The sequence below is a fragment of the Podarcis liolepis genome, assembly GCF_965112155.1.
Source record: "Podarcis liolepis genome assembly, chromosome: 2".
Classification (NCBI taxonomy): Eukaryota; Metazoa; Chordata; class Lepidosauria; order Squamata; family Lacertidae; genus Podarcis; species Podarcis liolepis.
The window spans coordinates 42,458,837-42,484,376 of record NC_139555.1 but is presented as its reverse complement, the minus strand read 5'-3'; the positions used below and the strand labels follow the sequence as shown (position 1 = coordinate 42,484,376).

Here is a 25,540-nt window from a genome sequence, read left to right as displayed (position 1 = left end):
GGAGGGAGTGCTACCCCTTTCGTTAGACCGCCCTGTCCCTAGTTTCTCCTTCCCAGCATTCACTCAACTGAATCGCTAGGATGGAGAAAAACAGTGTGGAGAAGGGGAGCTGCAGTGGAAAAACTGTGGGAAATGTGTTAGCTTTCCCATGATAATTCTCCACATAAAAAATCTTCTCCCGAAGTTGCTTGCTTTTACAAAAACTGGTTGCTGAAACTTCGTACATGCACTTGTGCGAAGTGTATACCTTAATAAGAGTATAGCAGACCACCGAGCCTTAGGAAGAAAAATATGCAACCAAATAAAGTACTCTTTTAGAAAAAAACAAAACCCACTGTATTTTTTTGAAGTTTACTGTTGCCCCAGCCCCATACTCAATGCCAGCTTCAGCAATCAGTAAATTTATAAAAGTATTCTGCCAGGAAAGATAGCACTGCACAAAGAGCAAGGTAAGTTCAATACTTAGCTTCTTGCTCCCAAACTGTACTTATGTGATGGAACTAACTGAAATACTAAGAATTTCAGTAAAAAAATCTTCAAAAGGCAATTTAAAAATCTTTTTATAACAGCCTCTCTTGTTTGAGCTGCACTTCCTCAATAATCAAACACTTACTTCTTCAACTAGGAAAAAACATTAAGCCTTTGAGGAAACCTGAGAGCTGGACCCAATGATAATTCCTTGTCCATTCTGTACCCTATCTTTCACAAAGTCCAAACCTTGATTAATGCTAGGGGCCTAGATGAATGAATCCTACTGGCTCCATATTCTGTATTGCAGGATTCCATATCTTGCACTGCCTTCCCATGTGAGACAGGTCTAGGGAGCTGAGATGAGCAAAGCTTTGCCCATTCTATTGGACATGGAGTGGGCTTCTTTGTGATAAATTAACATAATGTCAAGCAGAGAAACATTAAAGTATCTTCCCCTATACAACAATGTACCTTCTTCTGTTCTCGTCCAGAATGTCCTTTTTTCTTAAGTTTTGGAGGCATTTCTGGGGGAAAAGAACAACAGAGAATTACAGTGCTTTTTCATAACATTGTTTATATGTAATGCTCTTTAATATAAGTTATTTTATGACTATGAAATTCAAATCAAAAGGCACAAAAGTCATTTCTGGAATCCATAGAAAACTGCCCGATTTTTCCTCCCCCCCCCCCCAATACGTATATGCATAGAGAAAGATGTTCTCTATCCCTTTACATGCCTAGAACAATCCCAATGAATTAACCACTTCTATTTTACAAAGATGCCATTACAACCAATGCAAGCTGTTGAGTCAAAGACTCAAGAGAAAGAAAGCAACCCCTGGGCTTAGCAATTCACTTTTGTGAGCATCTTCCTCCAACAACTCAAGCTGCCTGCATAAATTTTACTACAGCTTTCCTCTGTACTTTCAATACTAAATAATAGCAGCAGCTGAATCAGCTGTGGCCAGGGGTGTGGGTGGGGCTGCATTGCTCTCCTGGCTTCCCAATGCTGCACATCACTGCCAATTACCAAGAGAGGAGGGGCAAGGGAATGGGGAGCTTGGTATGCTGTAGGCTCACTGCTGTCCTGCCCCTCTCAGCAACTGGCATTGGGAAGCCAAGAGAGCAACGCAGCCACACCTGTGCCACTTCACTATTGTACAGTGGTACCTCAGGTTAAGTACTTAATTCATTCCGGAGGTCTGTTCTTAACCTGAAACTGTTCTTAACCTGAAGCACCACTTTAGCTAATGGGGCCTCCCGCTGCTGCCGGAAGCACAATTTCTGTTCTTATCCTGAAGCAAAGTTCTTAAGCCGAGGTACTATTTCTGGGTTAGCGGAGTCTGTAACCTGAAGCATATGCAAATTGAAGTGTATGTAACCCGAGGTACCACTGTATTGAATTAACTGCCATTACCATCCCATGTAGGCTTGTTTCCTAGGTAGCCTCAGAGCAACACTTTGCTCTAGAATTTTTACTACTACATTTGGTTAAGCTTTGCATTACATAGTAAAATTGCTACAAAAATGTCCTCACACGAAGACCATGCTCTGCCTTTCTCAGTTTGATGGCTTTTTGGTACTTAAGGCTATCTCAGAAAAAATAGAAAGCTAAGGTAACCATCTGGGTAGGATTCATCCCTCGCATGCTGGCAATGGGGTGCAGGTGAGCGTGTGAGAGACTTTCTTGTGACAAACATGTGTACAACTGGACAAAGACAACTGTAGAAGGTACTTCAGTGAAGGAAAGTGTTTTCCTAGTCTCTATAAAAAGCCCAAACAGTCTCTGTTGAAAGGAAGTTGGCTCAGATCTACCAACTTAAAGAACAGGTCAGAGTTAGAAACAGCGCACCATCTGGCAAAGAGTAAGTTGTCCTATAGCACAAGGACCTCTGCCTGAGCAACAAGACTTTCTCTCCCTCTCTTCACACCCACAACCTGTTCTGGAAGTTTCCCCCAACTCTATAGAGCAAATTTGGGGGGTGTTGTGGGGACTGCAAGTCTCACTGGGCAGATGGAAATCCTTGTGCTAATGGGACTTTGTTGGCTACAACTCTGGAAAATTAAGGTGCCTTTCAAAACTTGTCACCAGCCACAGCCTAATAAAGACAGCATATGAAGGACCCCTTTACTGCTCTTAAAACAGAACCACATAGCCTTCCCCACAAATAGCAACAAGTATCACGTTCTTATCAATATTCTACCACTACTATCAGTTGCACCGATATTATCCTTCTTGGAAAAAAATCTACAAGTTTACCACCAGGCCCTTTATTGGGGAAATAGCAGTTAGTGGAACTTGTTCAGCTTTCCCTACTTGGTTACAAGGATCCAAAAGGTTTCTAAGTATCAGATGTTTTATTAGAGAAAGACCTTTACTGTGCCAGCTACTGATTTCTACTTTCCATGCAATCATAATTTGAGGGAAATTCCATGTTGCAGTTTAATGATTTAGAGCATTCCTGTGAAATGGGGATAGCAGTTTATTGGCCAAATTACCTGTGAGGCAATTAACTTAAGCAGTTGGTGGCTCTTTGATGTAGGTTAGAATGTGAATAGTATGAAAAATAGGTAGAACCACCCCTAGAAGACAGCTTGGCACCAGCTACAGATCACGTTAGCTACTGTAATTCTTTTTTAAAAGTGACACCTTGAGAGTAAAGCTGTTTAAGAAACTGGACAGTGCTATGTCAAGTTTTCAGTTTATCAGTAACATCTCAGTGCTTAGCATGTTCTAAAAAGCACATGCTACACATTGCTATGGAGCAGATAGAATAAAGGGTAAATGATGCACACATGCATATATGAAAATGTGTGATCTGTTGCAAAACACTGGCCTCTTGTGCTATTATTAGACAATATTCTATTTCTAACAAGAACTATAAATATTGGGATTCCATTTTAATAAATGAGGAATTGTTAGCTGACTAAAAGGGGCAAAATAGCTATGGTTTTGATGCTGATGTCTTGTGTTTGTACTTGTGCTTACATCTCTCTAATAGTTGTATGTGGCAATATCAGCTTCCTTATAAGAACGAGCTAATCAATGAATGAGTTAAGGAAGTAATTTAAAAACCTTTCCTGAATATGCAAACCACACAGGTAGCTGCTTCCAAGGGCTCCAAAGGAGAAAGCCTGGATGCATGTGTGAAGCATGCAAACACAGCCCATACCAGGAGCAAGGATTTTCCAGCCCTTAATTTAAAAGACCTGGGCCTTCAGAATTGAGCTTCTGTAAATGTAGCTGAATAGACAATATGGTGCTTCTGTAAGGAAGCAGCCTTCTTTTATCGCCCTAGGAGTTACCATAACATCACAGGTATAACACATTGTCAAATCCACCTAGAATCCTTGTTGGGGCATCCATTGAACCTGGCTTGCAAATATTGTTCAGTGCTCAGTTTCTCAGAAATCCACCTTGGATTTTTAAAATAGCTTTTTAGTCAATGACAAGCCTGTCATAATGAAATTTTCACAGCATATTTTTGTATATTGAGCTGACTGCACTCATCTGTCTATATTATACTCCAACTAACTGCACTATTGTAAGATGCTTCTAAAACTAATTTCAAATGTTATTTCGGCAATATGGTTGCTGTTAAGTCAGTTTACTGTGGCCAAAGCTTCATGGGCTTGTGATAACACTTTCCTATATGAGATTACATGATAAATATCTGCCGCTGTACTGACATAGGTATTTATTTATTTACGCTTTAACTTGGCAACTGCATGAAAACTCAAATGACATTATATTTGGCCGCATACATACTCCTGAGATAATGTATTATGAATAGGGCCTCAGAGTGGTTTTGATACATTTTTGGATGAGGGCATTATTTAAATGAATTGTCAGGTCAGATAATTTAATTCCTGTAAAGTGGGAGATTATTTTTCTATGGAAAACGTAACTTAGTTTGATGAAGCAGAGTTAACGTCTAAATATACAAGGTTATGAGCTGCATATTCTTTGTGCTTTATTTTCTTGGTCCCATACTCTGCAACTCCCATATAATTTAGCTGTGTGTGTAAACAATACGAAGTGGGGGGGGGGGGGAGAGAGAGAAGGGAATTGTTAAGGGCAAGCATTCAACTTAAGCAACCTGAAAAAACTGACATGGCTATTTAAATTATTTCTGGCATCATTTGAGCCTGATCACTTGGTGACTTGACAGCTGTCTATTCCTGAAATGCAGCTTTCTTCTGGGGGGGGGGGTCCTAATAGGTACTTTATGTGTCACTGTTTCATGCTGTGATTTAAATATTCAGTACACCCTTCAGTAGAATTACACAAATGTGTGACAAACTAATGAATTTGTGCACAAGATACTATGATGTTCACTGTCACATAGGTGAAAAGAAGCTGGATCATCAAGTAGCACCATCAGCATTTCACTATTCAAAATAAGGAACAAGCAGAGGCAGAAGTGAAGGTTTTCTTTGTTTGTTTCAACTGGAATAGTTATTAAAATGTTTTGATAACAGCACACTTGTCTAGGTAAGATAATGCTTAATTTTAAATAATACAAAAACATCCAAACACAACACAGACTTTATGAACTGCACTTTCTGGATTTTAATGCAGTTTTCAGCTTATTTAAAACTGTTAGAATGACCATAAAGTAATTCAAAAGCCCCACTTCCCACATGTATACAAAACCTGATTAACTTCCTCTATAGACCTTGGCCAGCATTCCAAGTATCACAAGGTTGCTTCTGCTTGTGCTAAGGGGGCTTATCTTCTCCCCTGTTCCAGTGGCAGCTCCCATACAAGCTGAAGGGCTCCACCCAAAGGCTGGTGGACCCTCTGGAATAGCTTTCAGGGGGCCCCAAAGTTTGTAGGGCAGGGTAGAAAAATGGTCAAACTTCCTGCCTTGTGTGTGCAGAAGTGTCTTTCACACATGCACAGAGTAGTTTGGAGAGGCTTTGGCATTTGCACTTTTCAGTCCCGCAGAATGAAAATCAGAGTTCATTGAGAAGGTCCTATTTTGGTCATCAGATCCTACAAGGGATTTTCAGTAAAATAAGCCTGGTGTGTTAAAAAAAAGAAAAGAAAAGTTGTTTTATTTTCCAGGTAAGCTAGTGAGTGCTTTCTCAAAAGCATCAAGGTCCAACTAGTTTATATGTCATCTTATATGTTTATTTGATTTCCTTAGGAGAAGTAGCAACAGTGACTGGTGCTAGTATAGAATGTGAAAAGTAATTTTCCCCACTTTGAAATGACAGGTTAAAAACTACAATTTTAGTTATCTTACAACAGGTACATTTTCTGTAGCAAACCAAATTCTTTATTTATTTTTATTATTTTAGAACAAAAATAGAGATACTATACAACTTATTTTAAAATTATTGTGATTACATCATTGTTAAATCATAAGCATGCAGATAAAATAGAAAAACATTATATAAATTACTGATAAATTATTATTTGTAAAGGTAAAATAACTGAACAGCTGAATAAAAATGACAGCAGACAGTCAATTCATTATCAAATGCACTTTGAACAGTTCACACTTGTGCATAAGGGAAAGCAGAATTACAGCTTTGCTAAAAACATGCATTTATACATTCCAATAAAAAAAATCAAGCCTTTATCGTATCTATCCCTTCAGAAAAATTAAAAAACAAATGACAGAAACAAATGCAAAATCGAAAAAACAATTTAACAATACTAATAAAGACAATATATTTCAAAAGCCCTGAATAGTTTTTATAAATGAAGAACCTTTACTGAAATGTTAGAAAGCACTGTGCTGTAGTGTTGAATGCACAAAGGCAATCATTTCAATATGTAGCCTCCCTAATCCTAAAAGCTTTATACATAGTGTTTCTTGCCATTGACAGTATGTACACTGAATAATTCTATTACAAGTCATTAGTACAAAAAAGATTAAAATTTTAGATATTGTTTGTTCTGCCTTCAGGTATGCATATATGCAACCATACTGAAAATATACTTTTGAGGCAACTATTTATAATGCTGGTGCTTAGTTTCTAAGAATTAAAAAATTCTGGATTGTAGGGGGAAATTGTAGAGGACAGTAAGTATAAAGTACCCTTTTTGAAATTAAATACACTTAATGGTTATGTTATAATCTTGAAGATAATCCAGCAGCTGCTTATCAAACAGAGCTCCCATGTAGATGGGCTTCCACAGAACTAGTGCAGAGCTGTACCTGATATGGATCAGAATAGCGAAACCTTTTTCACATAGAAGCTCTGTAGATGCAACAAAGACCTGTGAAGCTTTGCAGCAGCAAACTAACATTAAACACTTTTTCTTTTTAAAGGAGGACTTCCTACCTGAAATATCACTCCTCCTAAATGAGGGTTACTAGCCTACTCCAACCTGCAGCATGAAAAGAGAGCTTCCACCTTCCTACTACTAGGAGAGGTATGATCAAAGTGGGACAATTCAGAATGAAACCAGAAGACCTGATTTATATTGGCTGTCATCCAGTGAAGCCAATCCTTCAGCAGCTTTCATGCCAAACCACTAAACTGCTTTTTAAAATTGGAAGAGGTTTTAAAAAAGTAGTTTGGAGGAGGTTCAGTAGAAGGAGCTGTTGGAAGGGAAACAGACAAGAAAACTCTGGTGCGCACATACCTCTAGATCATGGTCATAGCATATAAGAATGTTTACTCATAGAAGAGGCTTCTCATGTAACAAACAACTCTGTGGGTATAAACCAAAACAGGGATCTAAATTTTTTTTGCAAAGGTCTCCATCAGCCTAGATAACTCTTAAGTAACATGCTGAGAGGTCATAAATGTATGTAAGAAACTGGAGTCACATGAGTTCAGACACAGAACAAAGTCTGCAACAGACCACAAGCTACATGACAACCAGTAAAAGGGAGTAATATTGTACTCAATCCAAATCAAAGGCAGCTTGATGAGAAAGAAGCAAACTGCAAAAAGATACTTGTCTACCATATGCTAAGATTTAGCCAGCCACAATGCATGACATTTGGAAGTTTATCTGTTGTTGAAAATTTCACAGTTCAACATATTTAACTGGAAATGTTTCTCATTTCCTGTAACACAGGTTCCAGAATTAAAAAGCAATTTGGAGAAAGCTGTCAGATGGGGTCATACTGAAAGTATTACTGTAAATTCATTTGGTGAAGGTGCTCTAATTTATTCCAAGATATCAAATGCTACTGAAGAACACTGAAGGCTCATTCAAGTAAGAACATACTCTAATTACAAGGACAGGGCAAACTCTGGGCTGTAGCCAACTAAGTTCATACTAACTTAGATCTAATCATTTCAGTAGCTCTACTCTCAGTAGAGTTTACTTGGATACAATCCTGTTTCTTCTTCCTCCTCAGGTTCAGATAAGCACTAGTCTAAACTATGATGGAGTACCTCATAGTTAAGTTTGCTTCTCTTGTGGACTGAGACCACTTACGACACATGGGGTGAATTCACAACTGAATCTACTCTTCACCTGAAGTCTGAACCTGCTCTTAGATCCTCACCTGCTGGGTCTTGAGAACTAGGCTCATGTAACAAGAGTCTATTGTTTGCAAGTCAAGACAAAAGAAGAAAGAAGAATTCACAAAAAATAAAAAAGCATCAACATATCAAAGTCCAGCTAAAATTGAAAGTGCTTTAATTATTTCAATAGCCCTGTTTTGATAATGAGGGGTTAGTAATGCCAGCTCCAGACTGATTTAGGTAAGGGGCCTAGATGAGGTCCCTCTCAGAGAAATGAAGCAGCTTTGAATCTAAGCAGATCCATAGCCAACTCTGCTCCCCCCCCCATTTCAAGGCCCTGTGCTTTCTACCGCCAGTGAGGCCACCACCATGCTAGATTTCCACTTGCTAAGTTTTCCATGGGTGTAGACAGCAAGGTCAGCAGATGGGCATCTAACTGTCACCAGCAGCACAGATTAAGAGATTAAGATACCTCTACAAGCCGTTTACAACAATCAAACCCAAGGTAATGCCTTGTTTTATATCTGATTTAAAACCATACATATTTTATGGGACCTAAGAGTTCCTATGAGTGGAGTTCTATTCATGGGACACTCCCTCTGGGCGTGAGGCAAGTTTTGCAAATTTCTCCTCCCTCCTGAAGCCAGCCCCCTGTAAGCTGCTCCACAGCGTTACCAGAACAGCACAGGAGGTGAGGCAGGCCTCCTCCCCACTCAGTTCTTTCTGCGGATGGGACACTCTGGATCCATCCTGCAACTGCCTTCCCAAAACCTGCCCCAGAGGGTTGGGAAATCCTTTGGACAGAAGAGATTTACAGGTGTGGAGGGATCAGCAGAGAAGGAAGGAGAATTGATGAACATTGCTCCCCTTCCTATTCTGTTGACAGACACCGTCATCAGAGCAACACTGTTGGACAGAATTAACAAGCCTTTTAAGTAAAAGTTTAAAACAATTCAAATATTGGTAAGAAAGGTCTATCTTATTATTAGACTCTTTGAACCTTTCTAATGCAGCAAAAATCCCAAATAAATTTAGTTGGATTCACCTATATGAATGATGGCTAATTGATGCCACTAGATAAAATTGTTTCCTATGGCTTATATGATTTTTCTGTGCAACAGGGATTCCCCAACACTTTAAATCCCTTTCCCTCCCCAAGTATAAAGTGCTCTATTGATTTGGATGATTGTGGAAGAAATCAATGGGTTATATGCAACTAAATCACTGCACATGCAGAATGACTTCCATGAAAATAATGGAACTCTCCTCCCCTCCTCCCAATCTGCTCTGAAGGCCCAGGGGAACTCCTGGAGCTGACTGGGAGTGCTGGGGGAGAAGGGCGGGTTCACTTGTAGTCACAGAAGTCATACTGTATGTGCAATGATTTAATTGGACACAATCCACACTTCCTATTTATACTCAGTATATGACACATTGCGTATAACCAAACATGCACAAAGAACATGTGTGGGCAATCAATGCATTACGAAACTAAACTTAAATCCCCTGAAGTGGACTTCAACCTCAAAATCAGATGTTACATCTGAAATAACCCTGCGCTACAATATTTTAATGTGAAATTGGTATACGGTCTCAATTGTTAGTTTTACAAACTTTGAAAAGTACAACAGAGTTTCCCCATACATAGAACTCTATTACCTCAGGCATGGTTAATGTTTTTAACTAAAACAGGTATAAAAACAAGCAGAATTAAAATACTATGTAATACACTGGAGACATCCCAGGATAACCCTGTCCCCCACACAAAAGTCATCTTGAAGGTTGCTTATATAAAAAAAACCCATAGCAAATTAAAACAACCAACACAGTGAGTCAAACTGTTGCAAATAAATAAAAACGGGGAAGATGTATCTAGGATGGAATTTCCATAATTTGTGTTCCACTGTGGAAAAGTTCCTCTTTTTACTGCCTGCTTTGGTCATGGTATCTGTAGCACCTGCACATACCCACCTCTTCTTGGCACTTGTCCAAAAGAACACCAAACTTTTTAACATCCCCCAAGTTTAAAAAGCAACAGGAATTTTGCAATAATTTTTTAAAGGGACTCCCAGAGGGAAAATACCAAGTATACACCACAGGTAGATGCTTTTTGAAATGCTTTCACCAGATTCCCAAACTGCTTTTTAAATTAAAAGTGTTTATGCCACTTGTTTTTATAAGCATTATCTAAAAACTGGTGAGAGAAAAGCAGGAATATGTCACTCTTTTCTGAGTCATTCAAATATATTATGCTTATTAGGCACCTGGGTAGGCATAAATATCATTCAGATTGGATAACTAAATACATTCTTGTATACAAGCATTGCTAGCAAGGTTTGTGACCTGATAGTAAAATGCAGACCAAGCTTTCTGCCTCTCTTGTTTTTGTTTTTTAAAGCATAAAAATGAATGTTCTGGGGGAAAGCCTCAATTTACTCTTATGTCTACTATGAACACTTGAGAATTCTTAAGTTAAATTCACTCTAATGAGATCAAACTTGCTTTGAGAAAACAAACTGTACAAGTTAAAATGAGACCTTTTTCTTCTACCAGTCAGGGACCTTTGTTTTAGGGCTGATCAAGAGCTGGAGAACATCTCCTAGTACCAATTTCTGATCAATATGAAAAAAAGCATTTAAATCATATAAATTTATGTTTTAAGAACAACACAAATAAAGTATTTAATCAAACTTATACTGTAAAATACCTTACTCACATATAAACTGGTAGAGCATTTTTGTTTCACAGAAAACCTAGTCTAATTGCCATTTAAATAAGCTTGCTATTGAAATTCAAGACAGTCCAAGGAACAGAGTAAAAAACAAAACATGGAAGATCAAATAAATCTGAAAATAATTTTTCATTTAAAAGCATCTTCTGAAAAGTACCTGCTAGGGCAACCAGATGCAAGAGAGAATACAGCTCATGCACCTTTAATAGTTTTGCAGAAGAGAGAAGTTCTGCAGGTGTAGATTGCATGATAAGGTACACCAACTAAAATTCCTTCTACGCAGTTGTTAAAAATGCAGGAAAGGGCCTTTGTCCTCTTTTGCATCTGACTGTCCTATTATCTGCATAGCCAAATTCCTATCATTCCTGCCAACATTGGGGAAAAACACCCTAGGAATCATCATCGTCATCGTCATCATCATCATCATCAATCTTTATCTCTAAACAAACTCAAGGGCCTTTTCACATATGTATATAGATACTAGGAATGGGCCTCTTGCAGTCTATAGAAGCTCCTTTTGCAACACAGAACAGTGTCTTCTAGAATTTCAGTTGAACACAATTTACCATTTTAAACATAGGAAAAGGTCAGTGAAACTATTACTGCTTATACTAATTGAAAATGTTAATTTTTCCCCACCCACCCTCAGCACACTAATGTGCAAGCCTATCCTAAAATATGATTACACCTTCCCCTGCAGTCGCCAGCACCACATCTCACACAATTCCACAGGCAAGTGGCTTTGGGGATTACAGTGAGAAGGATGTAATTGACAAAAATCACCTCCCTGCTCTCCACCAGAAGGAACCCACTGCTGAATCCAAAGTCTGGATCCAGCCTATGGCTTTGATGAATAAAACCTTAAGGTAAGTCAATCTTTGAAGAACTTACTGTAAAATGCTTTTGCAGTTCATGCGAGAACTGCAGGTCTAATGCAAAGAGTGCACAGAATTTTATTCTGCCATACTTATTCATTTTAAAATATTGATTGTTAGCACGAAACTAAGTGCATCCTTCAAATAAAAAAACAACAACTTTAGGGTCACATGAGGAGTATCAAATGAAACCTGTAAGAGCTCTCAAAGTTAACAGCAAAAATATAGTGAGGGAATGTTAATCAGAAATAACAAAGCTTTTCAGTACGATGATTGCCCTGCATTCAGTCTATTTTTTCCAATAACTTCTCAATGCCATCTTTCCAATACACGATCATACACTGTATCTACCCTCTGGCAAGCTGACTGAACGTTCACTAATAAAAGTGTATCTTACTCTCTATTAGATGAGAAGCCGGTTTAGAAAATATTCTTTTTTTAAAGCTGTGAATCTGAACCATCAGACACATAAAATGGTACCGTAGCACGAATTATAAAGTGGCTCTGCCATCCTAAATTAATAAAGCATTGTTCAGTGCATTTTGAAGCAATCAGATGTGATACCCTCTTTATAACGTTGGATCCAAACTGGGTAAGCTTCGTATACAGAAAATATACTGTATATACTGCTTTACAAAGACCAAATAAAAATTAAAAAAATTAAGAAGACGAAGCCATACTAAAAACATATTTATTTATACAGGAAACAGGTATAGGACTGAGTCTATAAATAATCTGCATCTAACCTGTTTCTGAATCTTCACTGTCGGAGGAGCTGGACTCACTGGTACTCTCAGACTCTGAGGAGGAGAACCCCTTCATTTTAGAGGAACCAGCAATTACATCCACTTTCTCTGCTGCAAGAAGATAATAGCACAATATTGTCATTGGATAAGAATATAATCCAGAACCCATTCTTGTGCTATGCAGTATTCCCCTTAAACACTATGGCCTTGCTACTCTTTTCCCTGTGGAGGATTTGTGCATACTGATATGTTTTTAACTGGCCTAAATGAAGCAATACTTTCAAAAGGGCAGGGAGAATGAGCTGCCATGCTGTTCTTTTTCTTTCCAAGGCTTCAACATAAAACATGTAAAAGAAAAGTTTGCCTTGTTATATAGTCCTTTAAAAACAACGCAGAATTAATGGGACTCTAGATACAAAAAAGGAAACCTTTTAAAAACTGTCAGATTTCTCAAATAGTAATAACTACTTCAAAATGCATTTATTTTCTGCTGTGCACCACTTTTAGAAAGTTTGTCCTTCCTTTGAATAATGTGTATGCGAAAATAGTCAATTATTAATACAAAAACTTTTAATAATTTCCAGCAATGGAGAAGTATCATAGAGCCTTGGTTCATTGCTTTATAAGATACCAACCTATGGTCTTAGAAATATTATCTGCAACTAAAAAAAAGTTTTTGTGTTTGGTTGTGGTGAACAGTCTCGTAATAAATAGAACATTCGTAAGTGTTACAAAACAGTTGAAATAGGCTACAATGGCATAAAATAGAAATATGGTATGTTTTTATAGCTGTTTAAAGAGAAAATATTTGTAATATAGTTATAAACTGAGAAACACTATGATTCAATGGCCTGTATCATAGGCCATCAAGAAAGTCCAGTGATAACATCTAATAGATCTGTTCTTTATTACTAATCTAATCCATCATTTGCTGGAATGGCTGCAACTCCGGAATGAGGGATGCTTTTTCCTTGCATGAGTTTATAGTGCCTGAATACTAATATGTTCCCCCATCTCTCTATACAGTGGAAAGAGATTTAATACACAGCGCTGGAATGTAACACAACTGCTCTGAGCTTGAAAGGTACCTTGAGGTTTCCTCTTTTTCCGTAAACAAGATGTTACATATCTTTCCAGCTCCCGCAATGTGGATGCCTTTAATGTCTCAAAGTCAATTTCAATCTCATCGGGATTGGAGTTTTTCAGCGTGGGTTCTCTTGACTGGATGATATGGACAACCCGGCCTAGTTTTTCGCCAGGGAGTTTGTTAATGTCCAGACTCAACTGTCTCTTTTCTTCATAAGACATTGGTTTACATTTCTCCTCCTCCTCAGACTCATAAGCAGGAGGTGGCTTGGTGTTCTTCAGAGTCACAGGCTCCTTCTTACTACTTAAAGAACAATTATTAATGCATTATTTTACAAAACAATGATTTTAAACAGACAGCAAAATGCTATTCTAAAGTGTGTTGTTAATTATGTTTGCAATTTGTTAGCATTGTCTACTATATTCTGAAATCTGGTATAGTCAAATGCCTAATAGTCTAAGCTGAAAGTCAATAACTTTATAGTTCAAATCTTACCTTAGTTATATAGCCTTACTAGGTGGCCTTAGACAAGCCATCATCTCATACCCTCAATCCACTTGCAATTTGGAAACAATAATGACCTCTTTTCCAGAGTTAATGTAAGGATTACCAAGATAATATATATGAAAATCACTGAATACTAAGGGGGAATACTAAACAGTAAAAGTATTACTGTTTCAGCAAAATAACAGTACATATAAAATGATATATAGCAAAAGAAGAAAAAAATCACAGGGGAAGAAGAAGAAGAAGAGTTTGGATTTGATATCCCGCCTTTCACTCCCCTTCAGGAGTCTCAAAGCGGCTAACAATCTCCTTTCCCTTCCTCCCCCACAACAAACACTCTGTGAGGTGAGTGGGGCTGAGAGACTTCAAAGAAGTGTAACTGGCCCAAGGTCACCCAGCAGCTGCATGTGGAGGAGCGGAGACGCGAACCCGGTTACCCAGATTACGTGACTACCGCTCTTAACCACTACACCACACTGGCTCTCTATTATGAGCAACTCATATTTGCAGAATGCAAAAGCAATCTTAGTTTGTTATGAAAGTGGGTAAGGGAGGAATAGCATAGATAATGATGTGCTATATTTGCAATAGAGACTACACTCTTGTAGGTGCCACAGCACATTAAGGAGATGACTTAAACTGAGTATAGAAATTAGGTCATCACCTGATAGATATCCAGACAGTTCAAAAAGTTCCCCCAAGGGAGGGGCAAGAATGTCAGCTCCTTGCCTTGAGGTCTAGAATGTTCCTGGAGTGGGCTCTGTGCAAGTGCAAAACCCCGTGAGTGGGACTGCACAGAGACCCAAAAGAACCACTCAGTGGGACAGAATTTGCTCCAGACCTATTTACTCTCTATACTGCCATTTGCTCCTCATAGCAGTTGGCAGCTCAACATTATTATTATTTTTTAAAAAAGCTAACTGTTAATTATATTTAAACCTAAACTTTGTTTCTGGGTTTTTTTAAAACATGTAGTCCTATTCCACAGTGAACACACACATTTGACAAAACTCCAGGAGCCAGTTCAGAGAAATTTATGTCTTCACTCTAAAACGGAAAGGCATGCAATTCTCACTGGGTGCTGATCTCTGCATCTTAAAATATAGGCCTTATATAGAACAAATATATCAATATAAATCATGGGTTGCATCCAATGTTTGTTATGCTCAGAATAGATCCACTGAAATAGACCCATAGAAATTAATGGACATGTCTAAATTAGGTAGATTAATTTCAATGTGTACTCAAGTACAACGTAGTTGGATACAGCCTCATAATTACAATTTCCCAACACAGCAGTTTGTTCAAGGACTGCTTGAAATGATTTTGCTGATACTAAGGTTTTCTAACATGCAAAAAGTCCTCAATTGCTCCTTAAAATCTAGAGCGCAAACTGGAGACTGCTGGAGTAAGCCTTTGTATCAGGTAAAGGATCTGCTAAAACCAAAATCCTGTACATACTTAGTTTTCCTAAAAGCCAAGAAAGCTCAAATAAATGGTAGTGCTTTATAACTAGAGTTTTACTTTCATAATACTATATGGTTGAAAATAATGTGAATTCAACTAGAGGTTTTAGATATTTGAAGTATTGGAAGTTTTGCCATAATCCTGACAACACACTTGTTCTTCAGTCCAAACAAATCAAATAAACTATAGATTTCAACACAGAAGGCTGACCTTGAGTTACTGTTACTGCCATTATTTTTCTTGGCCTTCTTAGGTGGTGGATCCTTGGTTTTATTTTTTTTATTCTCTTCTACTTCTTCTTTCTTTTTGTGCTTCTCCTTTTTCTTTTCTTTCTTGTCTTTCTCCTTCTTCTTTGGTTTGTTCTGCTGCGGCTGGGACAGGGCAGCCAACTGCTCATGCACTGCTTTAAGCTAAGGAGTGGACATAAAGATCAATACAATTTTGTTCTGATCTCTTCATTTTAATCTCCCCTTGCAAAAAAAAAAAGAAGGAAAAAGTGCTGATCCCTCTGCTTACTTTGGTGCCCATCTAACTGCTTTTTTACTAAGAGTTTTGTGTGTAATGTTATCAAGATCATCCATTCTACATGAGCAATATTGTCTATTGAGCAGGAAAGGAAGAAACAAGGAAGTGTTTAACTCTAGTTGCTAAAGCAATTAAGACAGCCATGGAAGGTCAATATTCTCCATGCTTCTTCTCTCCTCACATCATATCAACAGTGCAAAGAGTGTGACTCTCAGGCTTCAACAATTTTACTCACAAAGCAAAGTGTGGTGCTGTCCATAGTCAGCAACCAATCCTGCCTTTCAACTTTGAAGCTAGAAAGGTGGGCAGAGATTGTCCCAGCAGCTTTCTAGCTTCAAAGCTGGAAAACTCAGTCAAACAGGCCACTCAAAAATTATAGACCCAAAGTGATTCCAGACTCTTTTCACACTAGAATTCAATAGTACATACAAGAGGAATGTGTGAAAGTAAACTCTGCCTGATTCTTTTAAGTAAAAGTAAGTCCTGGGATAAAAAGCTCATGATAACTGGCTATAAAGAACATATGTTCACTTTTCTCCCTTCTCACCTGCTACAGATCTGAGAACTTTGGGTTCTCTTCCTCCTTTGAAGTCTCAAGTTGCAGGCTTGCAAAATAATGAACTCCAATGTGGGCCAGAAGACCAAGACTTTGCACATGGTTGGGTATACAGGGAACTGAACAGATCCTTACTCCAAACCTGAAAACTGCAGTTACCGTATTTTTCGCTCTATAACACGCACCTGACCATAACACGCACATCGTTTTTAGAGGAGGAAAACAAGAAAAAAAATTCTGAATGAAACAGTGGATGTATCGTTTTTGTGCTTCATGCTGTGGCCACAGACATGTGATCTGATGGTGAATTTGGGGTAGCTCAATGCAAAGATCCTGAGGATCCATGTGGATCCATGCTTTTTAACCACATTTTTGCACCATTGCAGCCCCAGGCAACAGTGGGTGTGTGATTTTGGGGGGGCAGGCTGCTATGTGATCTGATGGTGAATTTGGGGTGGCCCAATGCAAAGATCCTGAGGATCCATGTGGATCCATGCTTTTTAACCACATTTTTGCACCATTGCAGCCCCAGGCAACAGTGGGTGTGTGATTTTTGGGGGGCAGGCTGCTATGTGATCTGATGGTGAATTTGGGGTGGCCCAATGCAAAGATCCTGAGGATCCATGTGGATCCATGCTTTTTAACCACGTTTTTGCACCATTGCAGCCCCAGGCAACAGTGGGTGTGTGATTTTGGGGGGGCAGGCTGCTATGTGATCTGATGGTGAATTTGGGGTGGCCCAATGCAAAGATCCTGAGGATCCATGTGGATCCATGCTTTGTAACTACATTTTAAGTGGGGAGTGAAGGAAAAACACAGAAGGGACAAGAGAGCGTTGTGCAGAGAAGCAGCTGGCTAAGAAAGCAGGAGAGGGATTTTACGGGAGGGAGGAAAGAAAGGCAAAAGTTTCCACAAACCGAAGCCAGCTTTCTCTCTCCTCCTGCATGCTTTCTGGCTGCCTGCGAGGAGCACAGAGAGGAATTACTAGAAGGAAAGACCTCTGCTTTCCCCTCTGCTTGCCTGGAGGGGAGGGGATTTGCCTGCTCTTTGTTCCGTTTGAGCAAACACAGCAACGAAACAGAGGAGGGTGGGCAGGAAAGCTGCAACTTCCTCTTTTCAGGTTTCCCTCTCGGACACAACGCACGATTGATTTTTGCTGATTTTTGTTCCTGCGCTCCCCTAATCGGCTCCAGGGACCCCCCCCACATTCGCTCCATAACACGCACAGACATTTCCCCTTCCTTTTTAGAAGAAAAAATCTGCGTGTAATAGAGAGAAAAATACGGTAAGTGGACCAAAGGTGATGCAGATTCTGAAGCATAAATAGACTACCTGTTCCTGGAGCTCTGCTAGCCGCTGAGCTCGTTCTTCTTCAGAATCGTCGGATGAACTGTCACTATCAGAGGAGCTGTCACTGCTGCTATCACTGGATGAAGGTGGGGGCACTTTGGGTGGAGGCTGCACCACTACTGGAGAGGAAGCTGGAATCACAGGTTCTTCAGGCTCATCTGGCATTTTAGCAAAACGCATCTCGAATACATCCTGGAGAAATACAATAAGCAATATATACATTAATCCCCACTCGGCAACCACCTTTAGGATACTACTTCCCCCAAAGTGGAATCACCAGTGGTATCCCTAGTTCCAAATGCAGAAAGGCAGTCCAGTAGGATACCATGCTCAGTGGATACAAGCCAGAAGACTCAATAGAATCACATTCCTCCTCTTTCCCCACAAAGTTTGTCAACCAGGTTTTGAGCTTTTCTCAAAACGAGGCCTCATGTCCGAGACCCTAGTGAAAAATAAATGGTGTGTGCATATTTTACAGATACATTTTTTGCCTAGAGTAATGTATATATTTGGTGCTTATAGTTGCATGTTTTATGTTAGTTTATTATTTCAGTATTTTTTTCTGATAATTAGATTTTGTTGAACTCTTAAAAAGTAACATTTTAATACAGAACTTAATTTTAAAGAAATATTTTCTTTACCTGCAGTTTCCGTGCCATAGCAACCACCTCATGATCAGGAGGATTATACTTGTAACAATTGGAAAACATCAATCTGACATCAGCTGCAAATTCCTGAGCATCTCTATAATCCCGGTTCTCCAGTTTCGACTACAAATGTAAAAAAATAAAATTCTGCCATTAATATTTCAAATACAATATATGAAGAATATGGAACAATGAAACCAATATTTTGCACTTCTATCACGTGTCTGTCTCTCTGTGGGTATATGCACAAGGAAGCTACAGCAAGATTTATTACAGGCAATGGTTATACTTTAGAGGTGTTTGCAGTACCATGCAGTAAACTACTCTTTACAATGCTCAGAAGTTTCTCACAACACTCAGTGTTGTGGAGAGCAATCTATTATAGGACATGTGCACTAGCACAGTAGATCCTTGAAAGGTATTTGCCCAGTCTGGAAAGAAGTCTAAAAAGCAATTCACAGAATGTTGGCATTCTTACTGCAGAAACATAGAAATCTTTTAAGTAATAAGTTTTTAAAATCCCACAGTTATATATCCTCACTGTCTTTGAAAAGCCGGCCAGATGCACTGAGTAGCACAGTGTAAGACTCAGGAGACTGCCTCTTCCCAGCAGCCAGAAGGGGCAGCTATTGCAAGAAACAAATAGGGATAAGAAATAGAGTAAGATCTCATCTTTCCTCACCTACAGGAGTAGATTACTTGAATAGTACTTGCACTACAGCTGCATGTTAAGTTCTTTATTATGCTAAGAAGATGGATGTTACCACTATAAGGGAAGGTCAATGAAAATCTGGGTTGGCCCTTCCATTAGTGATCAGGCAACTGCAAATTACACCACCTGAAGCCCATTGCTTACCTCTCTTGGCTGGCCCTGCTCCTGCCTGTTCGCTGAAGCTCTCTCCTCCCTCCAGGAAAGACTAATGGAGGGGGGCGGAGTTACATCTCTCAGAGCAAAGCATTTTGGGCAGAGTAGCCACGAAAGTGCATGTGCTGCCATGGTTTGTGGTGGCAGCTAATAATACCTAAGACTGGAGGGAGTTGCAGTAACTTTAAGCTCCCTGATTCCATTTTTAGTATCATTAAGCATTGCAGCAAACTGCAGCACCCCATGTGTTTTCATGGTCCCCCACCCCAATCTCAGATTCATTGTTTGGAGGCAAGGATCCCTCCAGGTCCTTCCTAGAACTAGGCAGGGAGGAAGGAGGTAAGAGCTGGAAGCCTTGTTGGCGCCGCAACATAATGTAACTACATGTGTGAGTGAGTGAATGTCAGTATGTCAGATCAATGCATCCTGAAGTAGCAGCAAAAAAACAAGACAGAAAGCCAAGGGGGGGGGGGGAGAGGTGCTATAGCTAGCACAGCAATGAAGAGAATGGGCAACAGCAGCTTAGGTGACGCAATCTCTTGCACCAACCCTGATACGAACGCAGCACAGTTGACAAAAACTACACATAGCATCTTGGGGCAATTTGGTCCACAATGTCTCCGATGTATGGGATAGCCACATTAATACAGGCAGCCAGTGCACTCTTGACCATGCTGGTGTGTCTATACCACCCCCCAGAAGTCTGAAGAGACTTTTTTTTCATCAATTCATCCTCTTTTCCCTTTAGCAAATTTATTCCTCTACCTACCTATTCTTTTCGGCACCAAAATTATTAACAAGACTCAATTAATTTATTCCTCTTCTTCACATCAAATCTGTCTTAATAATTACTTTTAAAAGGAGACCTATAGTCCTGACAAGAAGCCTGGTTTACAAAAACAGAAAATGTTTACTTCTCTGTAGTTCATCCTCATTCCCCACTTCCACACAGCAAAGCCTTAGGCACAGACAAGGTGACCAACTAGGAACTCCACAGCCCTAAGCTGAACCTGACAAAGAAAAAGCCAGAAGAATTTCTTCCTGTATTAATTTCTATATAAGCAGCACAGCCAATGAAAGTCAGTGGAGTAACCAAAACGAACCCCCCTCCCCCCAATTCTTATGGATGAAATGACTGTCAAACTTAGTTGCTGCAGTGTTACACTGATAGCATCAGAAAGAGAAACTGCAGATGAAATAGCTGAGCTTGGAAGCCAATAATGGTGCTACTGGTATTAAATAAGACCTTATGTATGGCTCCAGTCTGAGCAACTCTGCTAAGAACAAACTTGTGTGCCTCACCTATATTATCCTTCAGAAACTGACTCTCTGAATGGCTTTGACCATTTAATTCTGCTTCTGGCCCTCTAATGCTTAAAATCCAACCATCTACTTGTATTTCATCACATTACATGCCTATGGCTATTCAGCCTTGTAGTTTCTGCTTTTGGACTTGACCCATACTTGCCTTGGTACGTACCCTTTGAGTATGTGACAATGTGGTATACCCATTAGATGGGGATGGTGACTACTTTACCATAGTTGTGCTATATCATAGAAAGCATGGCTTGAACCCTAAAAAGGAGCATTCTACATGGCAACATTTTGTCGCAAGTCTTATTATTATGTATTAATACTGAACATGTGTCATCAGAGTCCTATACAGCTTTATATCCTATTCAGCCTTTCAACTCGTTAGTGAAGCATCATCTCCTAATCTTTCTACTTTTCCCTTTTCTATTCCGTCGAGAAAGTTGCCATTATTTTCTGCACTAACAGGTGTACAAAACCTATTTTGATTTCTAACTACATAGCTTTCCCACTGTGCTACATTATATATTAATTGACGGTGAGCTCTGGAACACCTTCTGAGCATCTGTGCTCTCCCTGCCAAGAAAACTGTCCCCCAGCTCCACCCTGGTAGTACAATTGCTTGCACATTTGCTGCTGGTTCTGGAAAGTCCTATGGTAGCAGCATACTAACTCTGAGCAAAGGCTACAGATAGGAGAAGTCCCTTCATGGTGGGACTGAAATTGATATGAAATTAATAACCTATTTGTGGTGACGCTGAGAAGTCTGATTATAGGGAGAAGCTCTTTCACTGTAAGATGAAAACTGCCAATGGTTTCTTAATCACTTGCTAGTGTCACCTCCACAGTAAAGATAGTACTTTGGACTTGCTGAAGAGGAAGAAGAAAAGCTAGTCACTTTCACTGCTACTTTTTGCAGCCTCTGTAGATATCCCAAGGTTGATCAAGATTTGTGCATCTAACTGCACCTAAGATTTTTCACAGACCAGCATACATAGTTGTTTTTGCATCCAACAACCAAAATCAAACCCTCCCTTCTAGTGGAAATTAAGCTGAAAATACTGTAACTGGACAAAAGGGCCAAGAATACTTGTCTAAACCAGAGGAACTACAAAATCAGTAATCAAGCCTCCCTATCCACAAAGAAGAATATAAACAGATGATGCTCCCTCACATTCCAGATATTGCTGAAATCAAACTCCTGTCAGTCTCAACCAGCAAAGCCAAGGGTTAGGGATGATGGGAGCTGGGAGTCTAGCAACATTTTAAAGTTACACAGTGAACAAGCACATGCTTGCACAAGCAAACACAGGTACAGTTCCTTCATAACTTACAAGGTGTATAAATGTGTGGGTATTGGCTTTCAGAGAAGATTACATGCACAGCTTAAAACTACACTTACTTTAATTGTGCTCAGATCCATGGGATGCTTAATGATATCACGGTAATCATGAAGCCCAAGTGCTTCCACATCCACAGGTTTGTAGAAGGGCCAGGCGTAGGCAGCATGCTTCTTAGCAAACATCTCTTTTATGATGCCACTACAATATTTTAATTGCTCTGACACTTTATTACTGCTACTCTTCTCTACTACATGCTGCTGAGAGTCTGGAACATCCTTCTTAGGCGGCTTCACTGGTCGGCTTTCTCTTCGTGGACCTGTCTTGGCAGCCTTGGGTTCTGTGGGCAGTGATGAGGACTCATGAACCGGGTCTATTGTTGTTGGAGTTGTAGTGTCTGCTTTCCTCTTCACGCCTTTTTTTGTCTGCAAAAGCAAGCAGACACTCTATGTAGCCTTCTGTTACTTGTGTTGGCTAGATAGGATCAAGTGAAATCCTCACAACTGAGTAAATACTCCGCATAAGAAGGGGAAAACACCATCACAAACACTTCCCACAAAAATGGCATTGGACTAGGTTCACTTTTCCCCATAAGATTTTAATAAAGCTTTTTATGATACAATAAGATAAAAGCTAAATAAAAAGAAAAACAAAGAGAAAAGAACATGCAGAGTCCTCTCAAAGGTAGCTCTTAACCCTTGCCTCACTTTTGATTTCTAGAAAATATGTCTGCTTAACTATAGTTAGGCCAAGTATATAATTCAACGCAAGTATCAAGTTTACAGAAAAAGAGAAACAAAAATCACGTAAAAATCTTAATATCCAGTGTAGTGAAATATGGGGGCCAGCAGTGAAGTTGTGTGCCATGAAGTCCCTGGTTCAAATCTTGTCTTAGCCATGAATTCACTAGGTGGCCTTAAGTAAAGTATTACATGAGGTGAGGGGAATGTAAGGCCCTCCTGGCCTCTTTATCTGGACTGTGGGACTTTCCCAGACCACGCCTCCTCACTGGCCTTACTCTGCACCCTTGTCAGCTTTTGTTTGTGTGGAATGTCCTTGGACTATGCTTGCCGTGAAGGACAACATGTGTGTGCGTGGAAGCTTTTGGCTGGAATGTAGCCCATTATACAGAGTTTAGAGTCATGTCTGTTGCTATGCCCACCTTTTCCTTGGCCCCATCTACTACCACCACCATATGGCCCCCAGAAGATTGCTCATGAGGAATGCAGCCCTTGGGCTGAAAAAGACTCCCCACACTTGCACTGTAGTCTCTGCTTCTCATCTGTAATTAGGGGGTCGTAATACCTTGTTCAAACTTTTTAAACAGAGGGCCAGTTCACTGTCCCTCAGACACTATTGGGGGCCAGACTATAGTTTGAAAAAAATATGAACAAATTCCTATACATACTGCACGGATTTTATTTGTAGTGCACAAAAAACCAGGAAAAACAAAGAAGGCAGGATTGTTACAGAACAGGTCTGTCCATGCACACCTCTTCCCACACAAACGCCCGGGAGGGGCAGCAAAAGGAGAAACCTGTGCGCTGATGGGTTTCGTCCACTGCCTCCGAGGAGCCTCCCCCATAGCACTCACAAGGCAGGGAGACACACAGTCCAAGAGGAACGTGGGGAAGCGTTAATTGCACGCGACTCAGGGCTGGCCGCGCCTGCGAGTGGGAACTAGGAGCTGCAGCTGGGTCCAGGGCGGCGTGCCTCTTGCTTCCTGCCCCTGCGAGATTTCAGAGGGGAAAGAGGGGGAAAGGTACGCCAAGAAGAGCCTGTTTCTGGGGCGGGAAAGGAGCGAGAACCCTCGCTGGAGCCCCTCTCTCTTGGGAAGAACTCAGCCTTTGCTGCCCAGCGACGCCCCACCTACTAGGCCCTCCAGCAGAGCCCAGCTGCGGTCGAAGTCGGAACTAGAAAGCTCGCAGGCCCCGCTTCTCCCGGCAGTGGGAGCGGCATCTCAGGGTCTCGTTGGCTGGGCGGAAGAGGGCAGCCGAGCCAGGCAGAAGACGCCTCGCCATCGCCATGCGAACTGCATTCCAACCATTGCTGTTGCATCTTTTTTTTTTTTAAATTATTATTGGTTTGGTTTGTCTGCCTCAAAGGGACCTCCATTTTAAGTTGGGCGCTTGCAATGTGGGGTTGCCCCACTGAGCCGATGAGTCTGTTTCATGGCTATAAAAAAATTAAGACAGCGGCGGGTTCTGCAGTGGCCGGGCGGGCCGGGTTCGGGACCTTGGCAAACCAGATCTGACCATAGTTTGAGGACCTCTGACTTAGATAATGCATGTGAAACGATGCAAACACTCTAAAGTGCTACATACTTGCCATGAATTATTATTAAACAGACAGCTTATGCTGCCCACTTAAAATGAATGTTTTAATTTCCTCCCCAATGGTACTAAGTTTACATGATAAGAGTTCCTGAACTGATGACATGAAAACATCACATTTTGAGAATTGAATTCATTATAGGTTCATTTCACTTGAATGCTGTTTGGAATGGTGCTGTTCAAGATGAAAATTTTGAACACCCAGTTTTGAAACTGAGAAAGCATAGTTGTCTAAAAATCACGTTACCTATATCTACCTTTACAAAACACTCACCACAATCCTATCCAAGTTTACTCAGAAGTAAGTCCTACTGTGCTCAATAGAGCTTATTCCCTAATAAGTACATTTAGAAATGTTGTAATTGTTATCTGTAGTAGGAAGATCTGGTTTTCACTTGCAAGCTCCATGTAAAAGAGAGAGGTGAAAAACAAGGGTCAAACCTCAGTACTGACCTGACCGATGATAGGAATCAAATATCTAAAAATCTGCACTGGAGAGGCTAAAACTGTATCACACTAAAGAGGGGCAATTTCCCATGAAACGACCACACAAATATAAAAACCTGTGCTAACCATTAACATCAATAATGTCTACATTTAGCCATCAAATACATCATCTAGTGGCTGTATTAATCGGACCTTACACCACTTTTGCTTTTCTCTTTGTTGCTTTTCGGTTCTTCAAGGTACAAAGCATGGCTTCCACATGAGGGAGTACATATTGCACCTGGTTCATGGGTGTCGCATTACTTAGCTCAAGCTGACGTACCTGGGACAGTGAGACTGCACAGTTACACATTTCTCTCAAAGATTTTTAAAAGATGTTCTAGGAAGGTAGCAGAGGACATTTCAACCACTTTATTTCCAGGGAAAGCTCAAGGCTCCTTCACGCTTTTTACGGGAAACACACAATTTTAAGAATGTGCACACGTAGCAGAAATGCCCAGCCAATTGCAGCTTACTAGTTTGTGTAAAATGAGATTTGTGAAGTTACTCTCAGCATGGGTACACTATTGGGGGGAAGGAGAATCAACTTTAAGAAAAAGATATATAATAATGTAAGTTTTCTCTTTTACCAAATCAGTACAATGATTCATCCAGCCCAGCACTGACAATTATTCATGCCTCCATTTAGAAACATAGGAGTCATACTATTGGACAATCTAGCCAAGTATTGTCCACACTGTCTGGCAGAGGCTCTCCAGGGTTTCTGTCAAGAGTCTTTTCCCAAGTAAAGTATGGATTAACCAGTGAAACACAATGACAATACATCCAATTGAAACATATGT

The 25,540-nt window shown here is 40.1% G+C and overlaps 2 protein-coding genes across 28 annotated transcripts in view; one reads left to right on the top strand and one right to left on the bottom strand.

Annotated features, from left to right (window-relative positions):
• The window catches only part of LOC310700820 (uncharacterized protein), a 38,471-nt gene extending 19,853 nt beyond the window's left edge, over positions 1 to 18,618 (top strand). For 2 of the 20 annotated variants that reach the window (XR_014522851.1, XR_014522855.1), the window contains 7 exons: positions 4,821 to 4,966; positions 6,759 to 6,862; positions 7,803 to 8,416; positions 11,343 to 11,508; positions 13,290 to 13,347; positions 16,406 to 16,565; positions 17,696 to 18,236. Coding sequence is in view for 1 of the 20 variants with exons in the window: in XM_083490746.1 (XP_083346872.1) it covers positions 11,343 to 11,508; positions 13,290 to 13,338 (215 nt within the window). In the remaining 19 variants the exon portion in view is untranslated. Of the gene's footprint in view, positions 1 to 4,820; positions 4,967 to 6,758; positions 6,863 to 7,802; positions 8,417 to 11,342; positions 11,509 to 13,289; positions 13,348 to 16,405; positions 16,566 to 17,695; positions 18,237 to 18,402 lie in introns of those variants that run through there. The other 18 variants (XR_014522850.1, XR_014522853.1, XR_014522845.1 and 15 more) reach the window with 16 other exon arrangements.
• BRD4 (bromodomain containing 4) overlaps positions 1 to 25,540 on the bottom strand; it is a 78,754-nt gene that overhangs the window by 12,328 nt on the left and 40,886 nt on the right. For 5 of the 8 annotated variants that reach the window (XM_083490703.1, XM_083490706.1, XM_083490704.1 and 2 more), the window contains exons 7-13: positions 21,981 to 22,343; positions 18,397 to 18,525; positions 17,738 to 17,947; positions 15,535 to 15,734; positions 13,352 to 13,653; positions 12,264 to 12,374; positions 943 to 995 (exon numbers count right to left, since the gene is read on the bottom strand). In XM_083490703.1, coding sequence (XP_083346829.1) covers positions 943 to 995; positions 12,264 to 12,374; positions 13,352 to 13,653; positions 15,535 to 15,734; positions 17,738 to 17,947; positions 18,397 to 18,525; positions 21,981 to 22,343 — 1,368 coding nt within the window. The remainder of the gene's footprint in view (positions 1 to 942; positions 996 to 12,263; positions 12,375 to 13,351; positions 13,654 to 15,534; positions 15,735 to 17,737; positions 17,948 to 18,396; positions 18,526 to 21,980; positions 22,344 to 25,540) is intronic. The other 3 variants (XM_083490708.1, XM_083490710.1, XM_083490709.1) reach the window with 1 other exon arrangement.